General features: G+C 36.1%; 1 protein-coding gene across 2 annotated transcripts in view; it reads right to left on the bottom strand.

Annotated features, from left to right (window-relative positions):
- Positions 1-19,974, bottom strand: part of exd3 (exonuclease 3'-5' domain containing 3) — a 129,707-nt gene that overhangs the window by 74,039 nt on the left and 35,694 nt on the right. For both annotated transcript variants that reach the window (XM_072914159.1, XM_061966446.2), the window contains exons 12-17: positions 19,804-19,951; positions 19,548-19,743; positions 19,354-19,463; positions 10,774-10,945; positions 10,512-10,690; positions 7,613-7,828 (exon numbers count right to left, since the gene is read on the bottom strand). In XM_072914159.1, the coding sequence (XP_072770260.1) occupies positions 7,613-7,828; positions 10,512-10,690; positions 10,774-10,945; positions 19,354-19,463; positions 19,548-19,743; positions 19,804-19,951 (1,021 nt within the window). The remainder of the gene's footprint in view (positions 1-7,612; positions 7,829-10,511; positions 10,691-10,773; positions 10,946-19,353; positions 19,464-19,547; positions 19,744-19,803; positions 19,952-19,974) is intronic.

Genomic DNA, 19,974 nt, shown 5'->3' with positions numbered 1-19,974 from the left:
AGTATTAAAAAAATGACAATTTTATCTATGATTATATTAGTTTGTCCAATTACTTTTGGTCCCTTAAAAAGTGGAAGGCACTTATAAAATGGGTTGTAATTCCTACACCGTTCACCTGATTTGGATGTAAATACCCTCAAATTAAAGCTCAAAGTCTGCACTTAAAGCAGATCTTGATTGTTTCATTTCAAATCCATTGTGGTGTTGTACAGAGCTGGAATACTGAAAATTGTGTCAATGTCCAAATATTTATGGACCTAACTGTATATATGAATGTATATATGAATGTATATATATATATATATATATATATATATATATATATATATATATATGTATGTATGTATGTACATATATATACACACACATATATATATACGTATATATATATATGTGTGTGTGTATATGTATATACATATATATATATATACACACATATATATACTGTATATACATATATATATATATATATGTATGTATATATATATATGTATATATATATACATATATACATATATATATGTATATGTGTGTATATATATATATATATGTGTGTGTATATATACAGTATATACTGTATATATATATATATATATATACATATGTGTGTATATATGTGTATGTATATATATATATATATATATATATATATATATGTATATATATATATGTGTATATGTATGTATGTATGTATATATATATATATATATATATGTATATATATATATATATATATGTATATATATATATATATGTATATATATATATATATATATATATATGTATGTATGACAGTTTGACCCCACACTGTCACTGTTTGACCTTAAACTTCCTTACAAACCATGCACATTTGTTGGGAAGCTCAACATGGACAAACTACAAACATGCAATCTTGTTAGCCAGTGAAAAGCATGTGCTCAACAAACAAACTGTTACCTGTCACTCACCATGGCTCTGAACAATTGACTAAAAGAGTCAGGGCGGGGTTGAGGGCTTTATATAGGTGACCACACCTGCATTCACTAATTAGGCCAAATTTGGGTCGAACCATGATCTTCAAAAGCTGGGTGTTACAGAAGGACACTGGACATTTGAAAGTTGTGTTGTCTAAGCCTGAATATTCTGAGTACAAAAATGACTGCTCTACACATGCAAAAGTACTATGTGAATACTTTTTAGACATGTGATGGTTATTTATGGTGTAATTTACAAAATTACTGTTTTCTTAATTCCCCCTGTCAAATTGGTCCCAGCTATTTAAGTTTGGAAAATGCAGTTTTTCTGACAGTCTGCTGTCTGTCACTGCCAGAGGAGGTTCTCTGTCCTGAGCAGGAGGTCAGGTCTCCATGCATCAAACATCTACTGAGATTGTGGGTGCTTTGTTTCTTCCTGTTGTTGTTCGCCTTCTGACACTTTTTTGGGATTTCAATAAATGTTTGTAAACTGTTACCAACTGCGTGCCTTGCCATCCATCCTTGATTTGAAAGTCTGGTTTGCAAAGGTTACATTACCTTCACCTGAGGCACGGTGTGACAGTATGTGTATATATATATATATATATATATATATATATATATATATACACGTATATTTATACATATACATACGTATATTTATACATATACATACGTATATATATATACATATATATATATATATACGTATATATATATATATATATATATATATATATATATATATATATATATATATATATATATATATATATATATACATACATATACATATATACTCTGACTCATTTTCTAGTCCAGTTGCCAGTTGGGTGACAGGCAGGTTTAGGTGTATATATATATATATATATATATATATATATACATATACACGTATATATACACATATATACGTGTATATATATATATATATATATATATATATACATATATATACATATATATATACACACATATATATGCATATATACAGTATACACATTATATATATATATATATATATATATATATATATATATATTTGTGTATATATACATATATATGTTAAGTATGTATATATACATATATGTTTTGTACAAATACACATATACATATATAAGATATTTTAAATTGTATTTGCTTTTTTTGGATGGTGGCAATATATATATGTACAGTATATATACAAACCCCGTTTCCATATGAGTTGGGAAATTGTGTTAGATGTAAATATAAACGGAATACAATGATTTGCAAATCCTTTTCAACCCATATTCAGTTGAATATGCTACAAAGACAACATATTTGATGTTCAAACTGATAAACTTTTTTTTTTTGCAAACAATCATTAACTTTAGAATTTGATGCCAGCAACACGTGTCAAAGAAGTTGGGAAAGGTGGCAATAAATACTGATAAAGTTGAGGAATGCTCATCAAACACTTATTTGGAACATCCCACAGGTGTGCAGGCTAATTGGGAACAGGTGGGTGCCATGATTGGGTATAAAAACAGCTTCCCAAAAAAGGCTCAGTCTTTCACAAGAAAGGATGGGGCGAGGTACACCCTTTTGTCCACAACTGCGTGAGCAAATAAACAGTTTAAGAACAACGTTTCTCAAAGTGCATATGCAAGAAATTTAGGGATTTCAACATCTACGGTCCATAATATCATCAAAAGGTTCAGAGAATCTGGAGAAATAACTCCACGTAAGCGGCATGGCTGGAAACCAACATTGAATGACCGTGACCTTTGATCCCTCAGACGGCACTGTATCAAAAACCCACATCAATCTCTAAAAGATATCACCACATGGGCTCAGGAACACTTCAGAAAACCACTGTCACTAAATACAGTTGGTCGCTACATCTGTAAGTGCAAGTTAAAGCTCTACTATGCAAAGCGAAAGCCATTTATCAACAACATCCAGAAACGCCGCCGGCTTCTCTGGACCTGAGATCATCTAAGATGGACTCATGCAAAGTGGAAAAGTGTTCTGTGGTCTGACGAGTCCTATTTCAAATTGTTTTTGGAAATACTCGACATCGTGTCATCCAGACCAAAGGGGAAGCGAACCATCCAGACTGTTATCGACGCAAAGTTCAAAAGCCAGCATCTGTGATGGTATGGGGGTGCATTAGTGCCCAAGGCATGGGTAACTTACACATCTGTGAAGGCACCATTAATGCTGAAAGGTACATACAGGTTTTGGAACAACATATGCTGCCATCTAAGCGCCGTCTTTTTCATGGACGCCCCTGCTTATTTCAGCAAGACATTGCCAAGCCACATTCAGCACGTGTTACAACAGCGTGGCTTCGTAAAAAAAGAGTGCGGGTACTTTCCTGGCCCACCTGCAGTCCAGACCTGTCTCCCATAGAAAATGTGTGGCGCATTATGAAGCGTAAAATACGACAGCGGAGAACCCGGACTGTTGAACGACTGAAGCTCTACATAAAACAAAAATGGGAAAGAATTCCACTTTCAAAGTTTCAACAATTAGTTTCCTCAGTTCCCAATCGTTTATTGAGTGTTGTTAAAAGAAAAGGCCATGTAACACAGTGATGAACATGCCCTTTCCCAACTACTTTGGCACGTGTTGCAGCCATGAAATTCTAAGTTAATTATTATTTGCAAAAAAAGTTTATGAGTTTGAACATCAAATATCTTGTCTTTGTAGTGCATTCAATTGAATATGGGTTGAAAAGGATTTGCAAATCATTGTATTCCGTTTATATTTACATCTAACACAATTTCCCAACTCATATGGAAATGGGGTTTGTACATATATTACTTTAAATTGTTTTTGCTTTTTTATAAACAATAATCATATAAATATACACATACGTATAAATTATATTTTTTATTAAACGGTATATATATATATATACACACATATAAATATATAATATTTACATATATAAAGACTGTATATATACACATATACATATATGAGATATTATTTTAAATTGTATTTCCTTTTTTAAATTTAGTGATATTTGTATTCACTTTGGTGGTTTATTATTCTATAGAGCGGTAGTTCAAGCGCACACACACACCATGTATGGTAGTACTTTTTTGTACTCACATTTTTATTACGTCTTAATTTTTATTGGAGTTGTATTCATACTTTTCTGTATCCAGTAGGCATTTTATTCTTACTTATTATTTGTGTATTTTTTGGCTGCAAAGTTTTTTTAGGTGTGGTAAAATTCAAAGTAGTGATGTCACTGCCAAAGCAAGGACATATGGCATGGTTATTAATATGAAAACACAACAGAAATAGAAATTATAGCCAATATTTCAGAATAATTTTCCACCAATAGATTAATATTTGTGTAAATTAAATTATTCTGATCCACATCTTATCTTACAACTCAGGGGTTCTTAACCTTTTTGACCTCGGGCCCCAACTTTTCCACTTAACTATTAACACTAATCTTTTTCTTGATTTGAATCATATTCAATAATCATATCTAACCTTGTCAAATGATATGAAAGCACGTGTACATCACAAAGATTATTTTTTATCGAACACAAAAAAACCTTAGGGTTAGGTCAGGCTAATTAGAAAAATAAGTACTAACCAAAAGTAGCACACAAGAAAAAAAAACATAAATAACTGACAAAAAATAATTTGCCGTGATAAAATAAACAGAATTAATAAAGAATATAGGTTTTTAATTAACCTGTCAAAATTAAAATACAGCTTCGCCATTTTAGTCATAATTTTTGCGCTTAAGGACCCCCTAAGTTATTAGAATAAGAATTTTTGCTCTTTTTTCTTGCATTTTTCTGCAAAACTTCAAATGTTTGCATTTCAAGCGCCGTGTATATATATATATATATATATATATATATATATATATATATATATATATATATATATATATATATATATATATATACTCTGACTCATTTTCTAGTTGGGTGGCAGGCAGATTTAGGTATATATATATATATATATATTCCTATATATACGTATATTTATACATATACATACGTATATTTATACATATATATATATATACGTATATATATATACACATATATATACGTATATATACATATATACGTATATATATACATATATACAGTATACACATATATATGTGTATATATACATATATATGTTAAGTATGTATGTATACATATATGTTATGTATGTATGTATGTGTATATGTATATATATATATATATATATATATATCCATCCATCCATTTTCTACCGCTTATTCCCTTTGGGGTCGCGGGGGGCGCTGGAGCCTATCTCAGCTACAATCGTATATATATATATAAACAAACATATATATATATAAACAAACATATATATATATATATATATATATACGTATATATATATATACACACGTATATATACATATATACGTATATATATATACATATATATACACACATATATATATACATATATACAGTATACACATATATATATATTTGTGTATATATACATATATATGTTAAGTATGTATATATACATATATGTTATGTATGTATGTGTATATATATATATATACATATATATACACACATATATATATACATATATACAGTATACATATATATTTGTGTATATATACATATATATGTTAAGTATGTATATATACATATATGTTATGTATGTATGTATGTATGTATGTATGTATGTATGTATATATATATATATATATATGTGTCTTAATAAGGTTATCCAAAAAAATAGTGCTCGATACCGTAGTAGAGCGCAATATATGTATGTGTGGGAAAAAAAATCACAAGACTATTTCATCTCTACAGGCCTGTTTCATGAGGGGGGGTACCCTCAATCGTCAGGAGATTTTAATGGGAGCATTCGCATACCATGGTTTATATAGGGCACAGAGTTTCCTCCTCTCCCAGCTCGCTAGCCTCAATCTGAACCTTGGTATTTACCGTGATGACGGACTGGCAGTGTGTCGCGCCTCACCAAGGAGCAGCGAGAATACCAAGAAGCGCATATGCCAAATTTTCAAAGAGAACGGCCTACGGATCACGATTGAAGCCAACAAGCAAACCGTCAACTTCCTTGACGTCACTTTCAACCTGAGAAATAACAGCTACCAACCATTCACGAAACCCAACACAACACTCCAATACGTGCACCATGACAGCAACCACCCACCCACCACCACGAAAAGAATACCTACCGGAATCAATAAAAGGCTATCGATGCTGTCATCTAGCAAAGCTGAATTTGACCAAGCAACCCCCCCGTACCAAAAAGCCCTTGATGAAAGCGGATACAATTTCACCCTCACCTATGAACCCACGCCAGGAAACCAGCCAAAAAAGAACAGAAAACGGAACGACATCATCTGGTACAACCCCCCATACAGCAAAAACGTCTCAACGAACATTGGACACAAATTCCTCAATCTGATTGACAAACACTTTCCCAAAGACAACATCCTAAGAAAAGTATTCAACAAGAACAACATTAAATTGAGCTACAGCTGCATGAACAATATACGACAAATCATCTCAAACCACAACAAAACAATTGCAAATGAGCCGTCGGCCCTCAGACAGAGCGACTCCAAAACCAACAAAGGATGTAATTGTCGAAAGAAACCTGATTGCCCCCTCAACGGGGGGTGCTTACAAACATCAGTTGTCTACCAATCTAAGGTAATACGCAAGGACATTAACACATCCGACACATATGTAGGATTAACCGAGGGAGAATTCAAAACCAGATGGAACAATCACAAAGCTTCTTTCAGGAACAAAAACCTGCGAAATACCACAGAACTCAGCAAACACATTTGGGACCTCAAAGACAATAATGTTGAATATTCAATAACATGGCAAATTCTTGCATCCAGCACACCTTACAATAGTGGTAATAAAAGATGCAACCTATGCTTGAAAGAGAAACTGTTTATTATTTACCGTCCAGACCTGTCATCCCTCAACAAGCGCAGCGAAATTGTAACAACATGCCGCCATAGACGGAAACACCTCCTAGGCAACACATGAGCCAATCACCACGCCCCTAGGCCAGCCTGTACCCACCCACTCTGTGCCCTATATAAACCATGGTATACGAATGCTCCCATTAAAATCTCCTGACGATTGAGGGTACCCCCCCTCATGAAACAGGCCTGTAGAGATGAAATAGTCTTGTGATTTTTTTTCCCACACATACATACATACATACATACATACATACATACATACATACATACATACATATATATATATATATATATATATATATATATATATATATATATAAATACTGCACAAATACACATATACATATATAAGATATTTTAAATTGTATTTGCTTTTTTTGGATGGAGGCAATATATATACAAACCCCGTTTCTATATGAGTTGGGAAATTGTGTTAGATGTAAATATAAACGGAATACAATGATTTGCAAATCTGATTAAAAAAAATCATAAATAACTGACAAAAAATAATTTGCCGTGATAAAATAAACAGAATTAATAAAGAATATAGGTTTTTAATTAATCTGTCAAAATTAAAATACAGCTTCGCCATTTTAGTCATAATTTTTGCGCTTAAGGACCCCCTAAGTTATTAGAATCAGAATTTTGCTCTTTTTTCTTGCATTTTTCTGCAAAACTTCAAATGTTTGCATTTGAAGCGCCGTACCTTTGCGGCCTCTCGGTGGTCGTCGTCGTTGTTCAGGATGACGGCGTCGACTCCCAGACAGCGCAAGTACTTGCCCAGGCCCTGCAGCATGTTGTCGCACACCACCCGCAACTGCTGGGGGTGCAGGGGAGGGGGAGGAGGGAGCCCGGTGCCACACAGGAGGCCATTCTCCGTGTCAGAGCAAGGGGGACTGACCCGTGGAGCCCCCTGACATTCCTAAATGGACACAGACAATGATGGCGTACTTAAGTGAGCGCCACAGGGGAGATGTTCTTTTCACTTGCAGAAGAGAGCCCGGGAGGTCAAAGCGCAGGGTGAGCGACACAGCCGCACCCCCCGCCGCTGCTAAAGTGTCTTGGTCAAACACGCATTGTTCCCGCCCGCAGGTTCGATGCCCCGACCCCGGATTCTTCACTTTGGGAGCTTTTGCAGTTTGTCATTTAGAAGCTCGGAGAAGGACTTGCACATTATTTCCCACCTTCCTGGCTCCCCTTTCATTTGAGTGACACTCAACATCTGGCAACCAATGCAAAAACTGTATCACGATATCAGTCTTTCATAGTGATTATTTTTGATATTTTTTATGGCCCATGCAAAATAAGGAGCAGGAGAAAAAAATCTATTTGATTTGAAATGCAACCTTCTGATTATAATCCCACAGCTATCAAGACAGAAAGGAAATGTCAACACAAGCATGGGAAACAATGTAAACAAAATGTTAAAATCTTACCGATAAGCTCTTAAAATGAAGGAATATGTCAGAAATTGCTTCATAAAGTGTAAGAAAATAGCGCAAAGTGTGAAAATGTAAACATAGAGCATGTCCCAAATTCCAAGCTGCTGTTTTGAGGCATTTAAAAAAAAAAATGCACTTTGTGACTTCAATAATAAATATGGCAGTGCCATTTTTTTCCATAACTTCAGTTGATTTATTTTGGAAAACCTTGTTACATTGTTTAATGCATCCAGCGGGGCATCACAACAAAATTAGGCATAATAATGCGTTAATTCCACGACTGTATATATCGGTATCGGTTGATATCTGTATCGGTAATTAAGAGTTGGACAATATCGGAATATCGGATATCGGCAAAAAAGCCATTATCGGACATCTCTACTATATACTGTATTGCAAAAGTATTTTTGTGGGATATTTTAATACGAAAATTAGAACGATATGGCATCAGAGGTTTGGTATTGAATTGGGTAAGAAGTTATTTAACCAACAGGAAGCAATATGTGAAGATGGGTGAAAATATGTCAACACGGCTAGATATATCCTGTGGTGTACCCCAGGGATCAATACTGGGACCAAGATTGTTCAATCTTTATATAAACGACATTTGTAAGGTTACGAAGGACTTAAAGTTGGTTTTATTTACGACACAACTGCTTTCTGTTCAGGAGAGAGCACACAGAAGATAATACAAATAATAACAGAAGAAATGAACAAATTAAAAAGATGGTTTGACAAAAACAGACTATCTTTGAATCTCAGTAAAACTAAAATAATGCTATTTGGTAATAGTAGAAAAGAGCATCATACACAAATACAAATAGACGGAGTAGACATAGAAAGGGTAAAAGAAACTAGATTTTTGGGAGTATTAATAGATGATCAAATGAACTGGAAATTTCATATACAAAACATACAACATAAGGTGGCAAAAAACATTTCAATAATGAATAAAGCAAAATATGTCCTGGGCCAAAAATCACTACATATTCTCTACTGCTCGCTAGTGTTACCATATCTGAGTTATTGTGCAGAAATATGGGGAAATAACTACAAATGTGCGCTACATTCGCTAACCGTGTTACAAAAAAGATCAGTTAGAATAATACATAATGTTGGATATAGAGAACACACAAACCCTTTATTTATTAAGTCAAAAATATTAAAGTTCGGTGATTTGGTAAAATTGCAAACAGCTAAAATGATGTACAAAGCAAACTATAACCTGCTACCAAAGAATGTACAACAATTCTTCTCAACTAAAGAGGAGAAATATAACCTTAGAGGAAAAAATAATTTAAAACATTTATATGCACGTACAACACTTAGAACTTTTAGCATATCAGTATGTGGAATTAAATTATGGAATGGATTAAGTAAAGAAGTTAAAAATTGTACTGATATGATCCAGTTTAAGAGGTTGTTCAAAATAATAGTGCATACAGAGTACAAAGAAGAAGAATTATGAGAAATACTTTCAACCTTATTGAAAATAAGATATTCTTCATCTCAGTATGTTAATAATGACTGAATTAATTAATTAATTACATATTACAAAACTGTTGTATAGTAATTCATAGATGTTATTTTATTATATAAAAAGGTCAGTAAATGATTCTATATATTTGTAAACGCTTTGAAGTGGGAAAGGGGTAGGATTAAATAAGCTTTGCTTCTTCCTACTCCTTTTCGGGCATGATGTAAAATGAAATTATATGAAATTGTGTGATGTATTATGATGTAAGTGTGTTCATGTTCCAAATAAACTAAAGAAAGAAAACAAATAGTTTTCTGCTTGTCACCTTTATTTATGATTTGAAAGCAAGTTATACATAAAAAGATCAAATCAAATGCAAATGCATTTAGATTCCTCATGATTAATCACAGGTTATTACCCGCATGCATAATGTCAATTAATATTTTTTTAAAAGCGGCCCTCTGAAAGCAGTCATTCCTACGAACTGGCCCTCAATAAAAATGAGTTTGATACCCTTGATCTACATCAACAAAAATAAATAAAATACAATTACTTTTTTTTTTTTTTTTCATTAGATTTTTTTTAAATAAAAAAAACTTAAGAATCCTGATTCATTCGAAAATAAAAAACATTTTTTACAGCCCTACTATTGAGAAAGCTGGTGGACGGTGAAACGACGCACGGACCTCTTTATTGTCGGCGTGGTTCCTCTCCTCGTCATTTTCGTCCGTCTGTTTCGCCCCGCCATTCTTCAGTCTCTCCAACTGGCTCGCAGCGACGCTGCGCAGATCGTCCGGCAGTCCGAAGTCGGCGGGCTTTCGCGAGAGGACGGAATACACGTCCAGCAAAGAGTAGGCGTCCGCCACTGGAGGGCGACAGAGAGACTTAGCGAGCGAGCAAGACGATGACCAGCCAGGGTCAGGCAGGAGTTGTTCTGGTGCGACTCACCTGCGTATCTGATCTGGCTGACGCGCAGAGGCCGCTTCTCCCAGTTGGACATCTGCTCCGACTTGTCCAGGTGCTTTCCCAGGACCTGCTGCACCAGAAGACTGAGGCCTTTCTTGTGCTCGGACTTGTCCGAGGGGCTGTGGGTGACGTTGACCTTGTTGTTGCGCTTGATCTGAATCCACAAAGACAATGACAGTTGCATGAAGTATGCAGTACAGGCCAAACGTGTCATGATCCGTGGTCTGGATTAGGGATGTCCCGATCCAGGTTTTTGCACTTCCGATCCGATACCGATATTGTTTTTGCACTTCCGATCCGATACCGATACTGACCGATACCGATACTGACCGATACTGGCCTATCCGAGCACGTATTAAAGTTTAAAGTTATTTAGCCTACTTAGTTGTCAGAATCATGTTGAAAAGGGTTTTAGTACTCTTGATAACAACTAGCCAGCTGAATTAGGGGAGTTTGAATAATACACAATGGTTGGTAACAAGAAACTGACCTGTTTATTCAAGGATAAACACAAAATAGACAAAATTATACATGACAAACAGAAATGGCATCATTGAACTAGGGCTGGGCGATATGGCCTTTTTTTAATATTGCGATATTTTAAGGCCATATTGCGATACACGATATATATCTGGATATTTTGCCTTAGCCTTGAATGAACACTTGATGCATATAATCACAGCAGTTTGATGATTCTATGTGTCTACATTAAAACATTCTTCTTCATACTGCATTAATATATGCTACTTTTAAACTTTCATGCAGAGAGGGAAATCACAACTAAAAAAATCCCTAATTTTTTCATACGGTGTTGATGTGGACATTTTTGCCTCGGCATTTTGATGGTGTGGACGTGTGGCATCGAATGGAGATAAGCGTCTCGACAGACGTTACAATATTTGAACAATGATGACGAAAACTGTTTTCTCTGGCGCGTCCGTGTGTCGAAAATTGTTATGCGCTTATTTTTTTATTTGATTTTGTGCGTGGCATAAATTTGCAGTGCGCAATTGCACAGGCGCGCACCCTAGAGGGATGTTTGCCCGGCTGCGCTAGCATCACAGCTAACGTTAGCCATACTGCTACCTCTCTGCTCCGTGAGGACGTATACGTATGTGACGTATGACGTGACAGTATGTGACGTGTGTAAGAAGGTGCGCTTGCTGTCTGTGAGAAAGACAGACAGGAAAGAGTGAGAAGAGCCTGTCGTGTAATGCCAGCAGCTAAAAGCAACTGCGTGAGAACCCACAGACCTGTGGATGTGTTGAAGGTGTGCTGGAAAATGCGGAACGGAAATTAGGGAGCAGCAGAAAAGTGGAATATATTATTTAAATCGGTGCGTTGGAAAACACGGACTGGAGTTTTTTTTAATCTGGATCGGCATTTTCCCATGCCTTGCCGATACGCATTTTTTTGCAAATATCGGCGGCCGATCCGATCCAAATATCGGATCGGGACATCCCTAGTCTGGATCATGTTTTTGTTATATTCTGTTAATTTTAGACTCCATAGTTCCTGTTTTTGTGCACCCTTGTTTGTTTTAGTTACCATGGCGACTTATGATTTTCACCTGCCTCTGGTGTTCGGTACACGCACCTGTTTCCAATCTACAGACATTATTTAAGCCTGCCTTTGCCAGTCAGTCGTCCTGGCGTCATTGTTTGTCTCGTGCCTGGACTACCTAAGTCGTGTTTATTTCATGCCACAGTTTCATAAGTTCTCTATGTCCATAGTCTATGCCAGGGGTCGGCAACCCGCGGCTCCGGAGCCGCATGCGGCTCTTTGATTACTCTGATGCGGCTCAGCAGCTTACTTGCTGAACTCCCCAATTTTCCTGTGAGACTTCCGGATTTCAGTGCCTCTCGCAGAAAACTCCCGGGATTAATATTCACCGATTTTCACCCTTACAGCTATAATAAGGGCGTGCCATGATGGTACAACATTTGGCGCTCTCTACAATCTGTATTAACAGAGTGCCAGCCCAACACTTGTTATACAATATACATCTTCTGCTTGCACACGTACGTGACAGCAAGGCATACTTTGTCAACAGCCACACAGGTTACACTGACGGTGGCCATATAAAACAACTTTAACACTCTTACTAATAATGCCCCCCCCCCTGTGCATCGGTTGAGGTGGGCGGGGTTTGGTAGCGGGGGTGTATAATGTATCCCGGAAGAGTTAGGGCTGCATGGGATTCTGGGTATTTGTCCTGTGTTTATGTTGTGTTACTGTGCAGATGTTCTCCCGAAATGTGTTTGTCATTCTTGTTTGGTGTGGGTTCACAGTGTGGCGCATTATTAGTAAGAGTGTTATAGTTTTTTTTATACCGCCACCGTCAGTGTAACCTGTGTGGTATGTTGACCAAGTATGCCTTGCTGTCACCTACGTGAGCAAGCGAAAACACCATACAACGTGTGGCTGATCAGGCACGCTGGTTGTAGTGGGTGCTATATGCTGTACCATCATGGCACGCATGACGCTGACAAGCGCCATTCATTTAAAACCCGCGTGCCGCACCAGCTTTCAAATTCCATATAAAGGTGTGGGCAGCGTGTCTGAGACCCCTGGTTTATACATAGCACAAAGCAAAAAGAAAACTTTGTATGCAGTGTTATTTCATTTAAAATTTCAAAAACATTGTTTTCTATAATTTGCGAAACTGGTCAAAATGGCTCTTTGACTGGTAAAGGTTGCCGACCCCTGGTCTATGCTAAGTGTTTACTTTAACTCCAAGTGCGATCAGCGCGTTGTGCTTTCGCCTTGTTTTCCGTTTTTGTACCTTTTTGAGTTTTGAGTATTAAATCATGTTTTTACCTGCACGCCTTGTCCGGAGTAGTCCGTTTGCATCCTGGGAGAACAAACCTCGCAGCAAGCTGCAACCAAACCGTGACAAAACGTTTGGACACACCTTCTCCTCATTCAATGCCTTTTCTTTATTTTCATGACTATTTACATTGTAGAGTGTCACATCAAAACTATGAGTGAACACATGTGGAGTTATGTACTTCACAAAAAAAGGTGAAATAACTGAAAACATGTTTTATATTCCAGTTTCTTCTAAATAGCCACCCTTTGCTCGGATTACTGCTTTGCACACTCTTGGCATTCTCTCCATGAGCTTCAAGAGGTAGTCACCAGAAATGGTTTTCACTTCGCAGGTGTCATAGTTTTGATGCCTTCAGTGACAATCTACAATGTAAATAGTCATGAAAATAAAGAAAACACATTGAAATGAGAAGGTGTTTCCAAACTTTTGACCTGTACTGTATGTATATACAGGTAAAAGCCAGTAAATTAGAATATTTTGAAAAACTTGATTTATTTCAGTAATTGCATTCAAAAGGTGTAACTTGTACATTATATTTATTCATTGCACTCAGACTGATGCATTCAAATGTTTATTTCATTTAATTTTGATGATTTGAAGTGGCAACAAATGAAAATCCAAAATTCCGTGTGTCACAAAATTAGAATATTACTTAAGGCTAATACAAAAAAGGGATTTTTAGAAATGTTGGCCAACTGAAAAGTATGAAAATGAAAAATATGAGCATGTACAATACTCAATACTTGGTTGGAGCTCCTTTTGCCTCAATTACTGCGTTAATGCGGCGTGGCATGGAGTCGATGAGTTTCTGGCACTGCTCAGGTGTTATGAGAGCCCAGGTTGCTCTGATAGTGGCCTTCAACTCTTCTGCGTTTTTGGGTCTGGCATTCTGCATCACCATCACCCAACCATGCAAATTTTGCATTTCCTTTGGAAATCGAGGTCCCAGAGTCTGGAGGAAGACAGGAGAGGCACAGGATCCACGTTGCCTGAAGTCTAGTGTAAAGTTTCCACCATCAGTGATGGTTTGGGGTGCCATGTCATCTGCTGGTGTCGGTCCACTCTGTTTCCTGAGATCCAGGGTCAACGCAGCCGTCTACCAGCAAGTTTTAGAGCACTTCATGCTTCCTGCTGCTGACCTGCTCTATGGAGATGGAGATTTCAAGTTCCAACAGGACTTGGCGCCTGCACACAGCGCAAAATCTACCCGTGCCTGGTTTACGGACCATGGTATTTCTGTTCTAAATTGGCCCGCCAACTCCCCTGACCTTAGCCCCATAGAAAATCTGTGGGGTATTGTGAAAAGGAAGATGCAGAATGCCAGACCCAAAAACGCAGAAGAGTTGAAGGCCACTATCAGAGCAACCTGGGCTCTCATAACACCTGAGCAGTGCCAGAAACTCATCGACTCCATGCCACGCCGCATTAACGCAGTAATTGAGGCAAAAGGAGCTCCAACCAAGTATTGAGTATTGTACATGCTCATATTTTTCATTTTCATACTTTTCAGTTGGCCAACATTTCTAAAAATCCCTTTTTTGTATTAGCCTTAAGTAATATTCTAATTTTGTGACACACGGAATTTTGGATTTTCATTTGTTGCCACTTCAAATCATCAAAATTAAATGAAATAAACATTTGAATGCATCAGTCTGTGTGCAATGAATAAATATAATGTACAAGTTACACCTTTTGAATGCAATTACTGAAATAAATCAAGTTTTTCAAAATATACTAATTTACTGGCTTTTACCTGTATATATATATATGTATAGACCAGTGGTTCTTAACCTGGGTTCGATCGAACCCTTGGGGTTCGGTGAGTCGGGCTCAGGGGTTCGGTCAAAACACACCCGACTCATCGTGTAAATAAAAACTTCTATGGGCGTATTACGGATACGACAACAGCAGAAGTCAGACTGATTTGCAGGTGTGTAATTTGTTGTGAGTTTATGCACTGTGTTGGTTTTGTTCTTTGAACAAGGTGATGTTCATACACGGTTCATTTTGTGCACCAGTAAAAAAACATGGTAACACTTTAGTATGGGGAACATATTCACCATTAATTAGTTGCTTATTAACATGCAAATTAGTAACATATTGGCTCTTAAATAGTCATTATTAAGTACTTATTAATGCCTTATTCGGCATGGCCTTGTTATAACCCTAACCCTAGCCCTAACCCTCTAACCCTAACCAAATAACTCTAAATTAAGTCTTTGTTACTTAGAATATGTTCCCCTAGTGTCCAAAAAAATCTAAATGAAGTCTTTGTTACTTAGAATATGTTCCCGTCGTGTCCAAATAACTGTAAATTAAGTCTTTGTTACTTAGAATATGTTCTCCTCGTGTCCAAATAACTGTAAATTAAGTCTTTGTTACTTAGAATATGTTCCCCTAGTGTCCAAAAAACTCTAAATTAAGTCTTTGTTACTTAGAATATGTTCCCCTCGTGTCCAAAAAAACTCTAAATTAAGTCTTTGTTACTTAGAATATGTTCCCCTAGTGTCCAAAAAACTCTAAATTAAGTCTTTGTTACTTAGAATATGTTCCCCTTGTGTCCAAAACACTCTAAATTAAGTCTTTGTTACTTAGAATATGTTCCTCATACTAAATTGTTACCAAAAACATAACTTTGTCTTGAATTGGAAAAAAAAAAGTTTTATTTTTAACTAAAGAAGGGTTCGGTGAATGTACCGGTACATATGAAACTGGTGGGGTTCGGTACCTCCAACAAGGCTAAGAACCACTGATATAGACTAAACAAGTTTTGTCCCAGTATTGATCCCTGGGGTACACCACACCTAATTTTTAGAGGCATCAACGGTTAATCAAATATTCCACTTTGAAATATTTTTTGGGGGAAAATATTGCTTTTTTTGTGTGTGATTGCCATATAAAAAGTTAACTCTTTGAAGCATCAAACAGGTTTATATGTGGTTATAGTGTATATATATTTATATGTGGTTATAGTGTATATCAGGGGTGCTCATTACGTCGATCGCGAGCTACCGGTCGATCACGGAGGGTGTGTCAGTCGATCACCAGCCAGGCATTAAAAAAATAGTCCTAAAAATGAGCGATCATAAATCTTCACTATGACGTCACTTTCGTCACTTGATTGACATTCACAGCACCCGAGGGTCTTCTGAGATGACGCTGGCTGCTGCCAGCTCATTAAAATTACCGACTGGAAGGCGAGAAACACTTTATTTCAACAGACTCTGGCGCCGTACCTGTCGTCAAAACTCCAAAGACCGACTGCACAGTTGCACAGTTGCGCAAACAAAATAAGAGTCTCAGAAAGCTGGTGTGCACAAACTAGCAAGCTACGGAGTTTGCCGACAATGTATTTCTTGTAAAGTGTATACAAAGGAGTACGGAAGCTGGACAAATAAGATGCCAAAAACCAACCACTTTCATGTGGTATTGGACAGAAAGGAGGACTTTTTTTCTCCTCCATTCGAAAATGCGGACGTTATCAGCACCACCGTCTGATTTCAATCAATGCAAGTCATCAGAATCAGGTAATACACCAACTTATATTCTTGTCTTCATGAAAGAAAGGAATCTATATCTGTTAAACATGCTTGTATTATCTTTAAACACTTTTAACTTATTAACAATATTAACTATATGTGTTAAACATGCTTGTATTATCTTTAAACACCTTTAACTTATTAACAATATTAACTATATGTGTTAAACATGCTTGTATTATCTTTAAACACCTTTAACTTATTAACAATATTAACTATATGTGTTAAACATGCTTGTATTATCTTTAAACACCTTTAACTTGTTAACAATATTAACTATATGTGTTAAACATGCTTGTATTATCTTTAAACACCTTTAACTCGTTAACAATATTAACTATATGTTAAACATGCTTGTATTATCTTTAAACACCTTTAAGTTGTTAACAATATTAACTATATGTATTAAACATTCTTGTATTATCATTAAACACCTTTAATTTATTAACAATATTAACTATGTGTTAAACATGCTTGTATTATCATTAAACACCTTTAACTTGTTAACAATATTAACTATGTGTATTAAACATACTTGTATTATCATTAAACACTTTTAATTTTTTAACAATATTAACTATATGTGTTAAACATGCTTGCATTATCATTAAACACCTTTAACTTGTTAACAAAAACATATATTTCATAAATAAGAAAATATAAATGATATATATGAATGAGGTAGATCCCCACGACTTGATCAATTGAAAAGTAGCTCGCCTGCTGAAAAAGTGTGCGCACCCCTGGTGTATATATATGTATATGTGGTTCATATATATTTATTTGTGGTTATAGTGTATATATATTTATATGTGGTTTATATGTGGTTATAGTGTATATATATTTATATGTGGTTTATATATATGTATATGTGGTTATAGTGTATATATATTTTCTCATTCTGTTTTGCACACTCTTGGAGTCAACATGTGCATAGTCATATACATAGTGTCATGCACATAGTGTATATTAACCCCCCCCGATCCCATTAGTTGTATATATTGTTTTTCAAATCACCTGACATGTATACTGTGTATATGTACATCATTTATCCATTTTTTTAACGTAATTTTTTATATACATGTTACAGGTTATATATCTTTTATTATTGAATGTATGAAATGTGATGAATATTTAATGGACCACAATGGAAACAAGCCTTTTGGCTTTTTGTGCCAGCCATTTGCCTTTTTAAAGCATTATATGGATTAAATTCTTTAACATGTCAAACTTCTCAATCAGTCAAGTTTTCTTTGACAAAAAGGGCATGGAACAAAAACAATGAGAAATGAATACAAATGTATAATCTGAAAAGTAAAAAAAAAAAAAATAAATAATGTATGACTTATTTTGACACTTTTGTGAGTGGGGCCTTTTTGGATCCCCGATAATTTTAGTGGGATTTAATTTTTTTAAACTGTCATTGCTCAAAAAAATAACGAATTAATTAATGTTGTTATGAGTTATTGAGATATTTAAAGCTTTAAGACTTTGAGTTTTTTTGACGGGGAGATCATGCATATTTTTAAAAAGGGGGTTGAAAAAGAGCATACCTGAAGTTGATCTGGAGATTTAAGTGTTGAATATATATTTGTTTACTACATCTGTCTTATTTATTTTTTTACATTTTTACATTGCAAGCTCAGAGGGGACAGAGCTTTCTCTGTTGCGGGTCCCAAAGTCTGGAACGATCTCCCTCTCCATGTGAGACAGGCCCCTTCTTTGGCTATTTTTAAGAACCTTCTTAAAACCCATTTTTATTCACTGGCTTTTAACCCAGCATGAGACTTTGAACTGTTTTTAGCTTTTAACTTTTTGAACTGTTTTTAACTTTTAAACTGTTTTTATCCAACAAACTGTTCTTAGGGTAATTTATATTTGCTTTTTAAATGTGTATTTTTATTTCTGTTTTAAATGTTATTTTTTAGTCTGTCCTTTGCCTTCATTTCTTTGTGGTGTACAGCCCTTTGTTTTTCAACTGTGCTTGTCTTTAAAGGGCTTTATAAATAAAGTTGGTATGGTATGGTATTGGTACATTTTTATGACTCCGACCCTTTCAGGTCCCCGGCAGCAAACTTGGAAAACTTGAAAAAAACTATTGAAAAATAAAAATATGAAACATGTTTGGATGTTTGAGTGTGCGGCCCTCAGTTTGGACAGCACTGACCTCTAGAAAGGCGACCATCTTACCATTTTCTGGACATGAAATAGATCAAGCATGGCCTCTATTTTCAGCGGATCCTCTTGAAACTGGGGGCAGGTAGACCTGAGACACTTGAGGTCTCCAGCTATGTCGTAACCTGTGGAAGACACACAGGAAGAAGGTTCCAGAAAACATCTGCGGAGACAATCTTCAAACGAGTAGGTTTTTTTTTCTTGCTTACTCAGCTTGAAGACGTTTTGTGCGGAAAAAAAGCTCCTGATGAAGCCGACGGTCTCCGAATGGTCCCAGAATCCCTCGGCGCACATGTCCAACAGGAAGACCGTGTCCCAAGTGGCCAGCTGTATCAGGGCCACATGCTGGCGGGAGCAGCCAAAGGTGGGCTGCCACTCCATGTCCACCCCCACGACAGCACCTTTCTGGAAGAAGGAAACCTTTCAGCACAAACATTTATCCCATCTTTGCACTCCATGCTTTACCTGGAGGAGAGTCTCACGACAAGCTGCAAGCGCCTCCAGCGTGTCCACGTGATGGACCTTGTCTCTGCTCAATGGGAGCTGGTAGAAGTTCTGACGGTGTTCCTCAGACGGGGTCCACTCTTCCGTTTGTGCGGAATGAGTGGAGGGTCTAAGAGGACGTGAGAGTGTGAC

This window comes from Nerophis lumbriciformis, linkage group LG11 (genome assembly GCF_033978685.3).
Source record: "Nerophis lumbriciformis linkage group LG11, RoL_Nlum_v2.1, whole genome shotgun sequence".
Lineage (NCBI taxonomy): Eukaryota > Metazoa > Chordata > Actinopteri > Syngnathiformes > Syngnathidae > Nerophis > Nerophis lumbriciformis.
The sequence above is the reverse complement of the archived record's forward strand: the minus strand, read 5'-3'. Positions and strand labels throughout refer to the sequence as shown.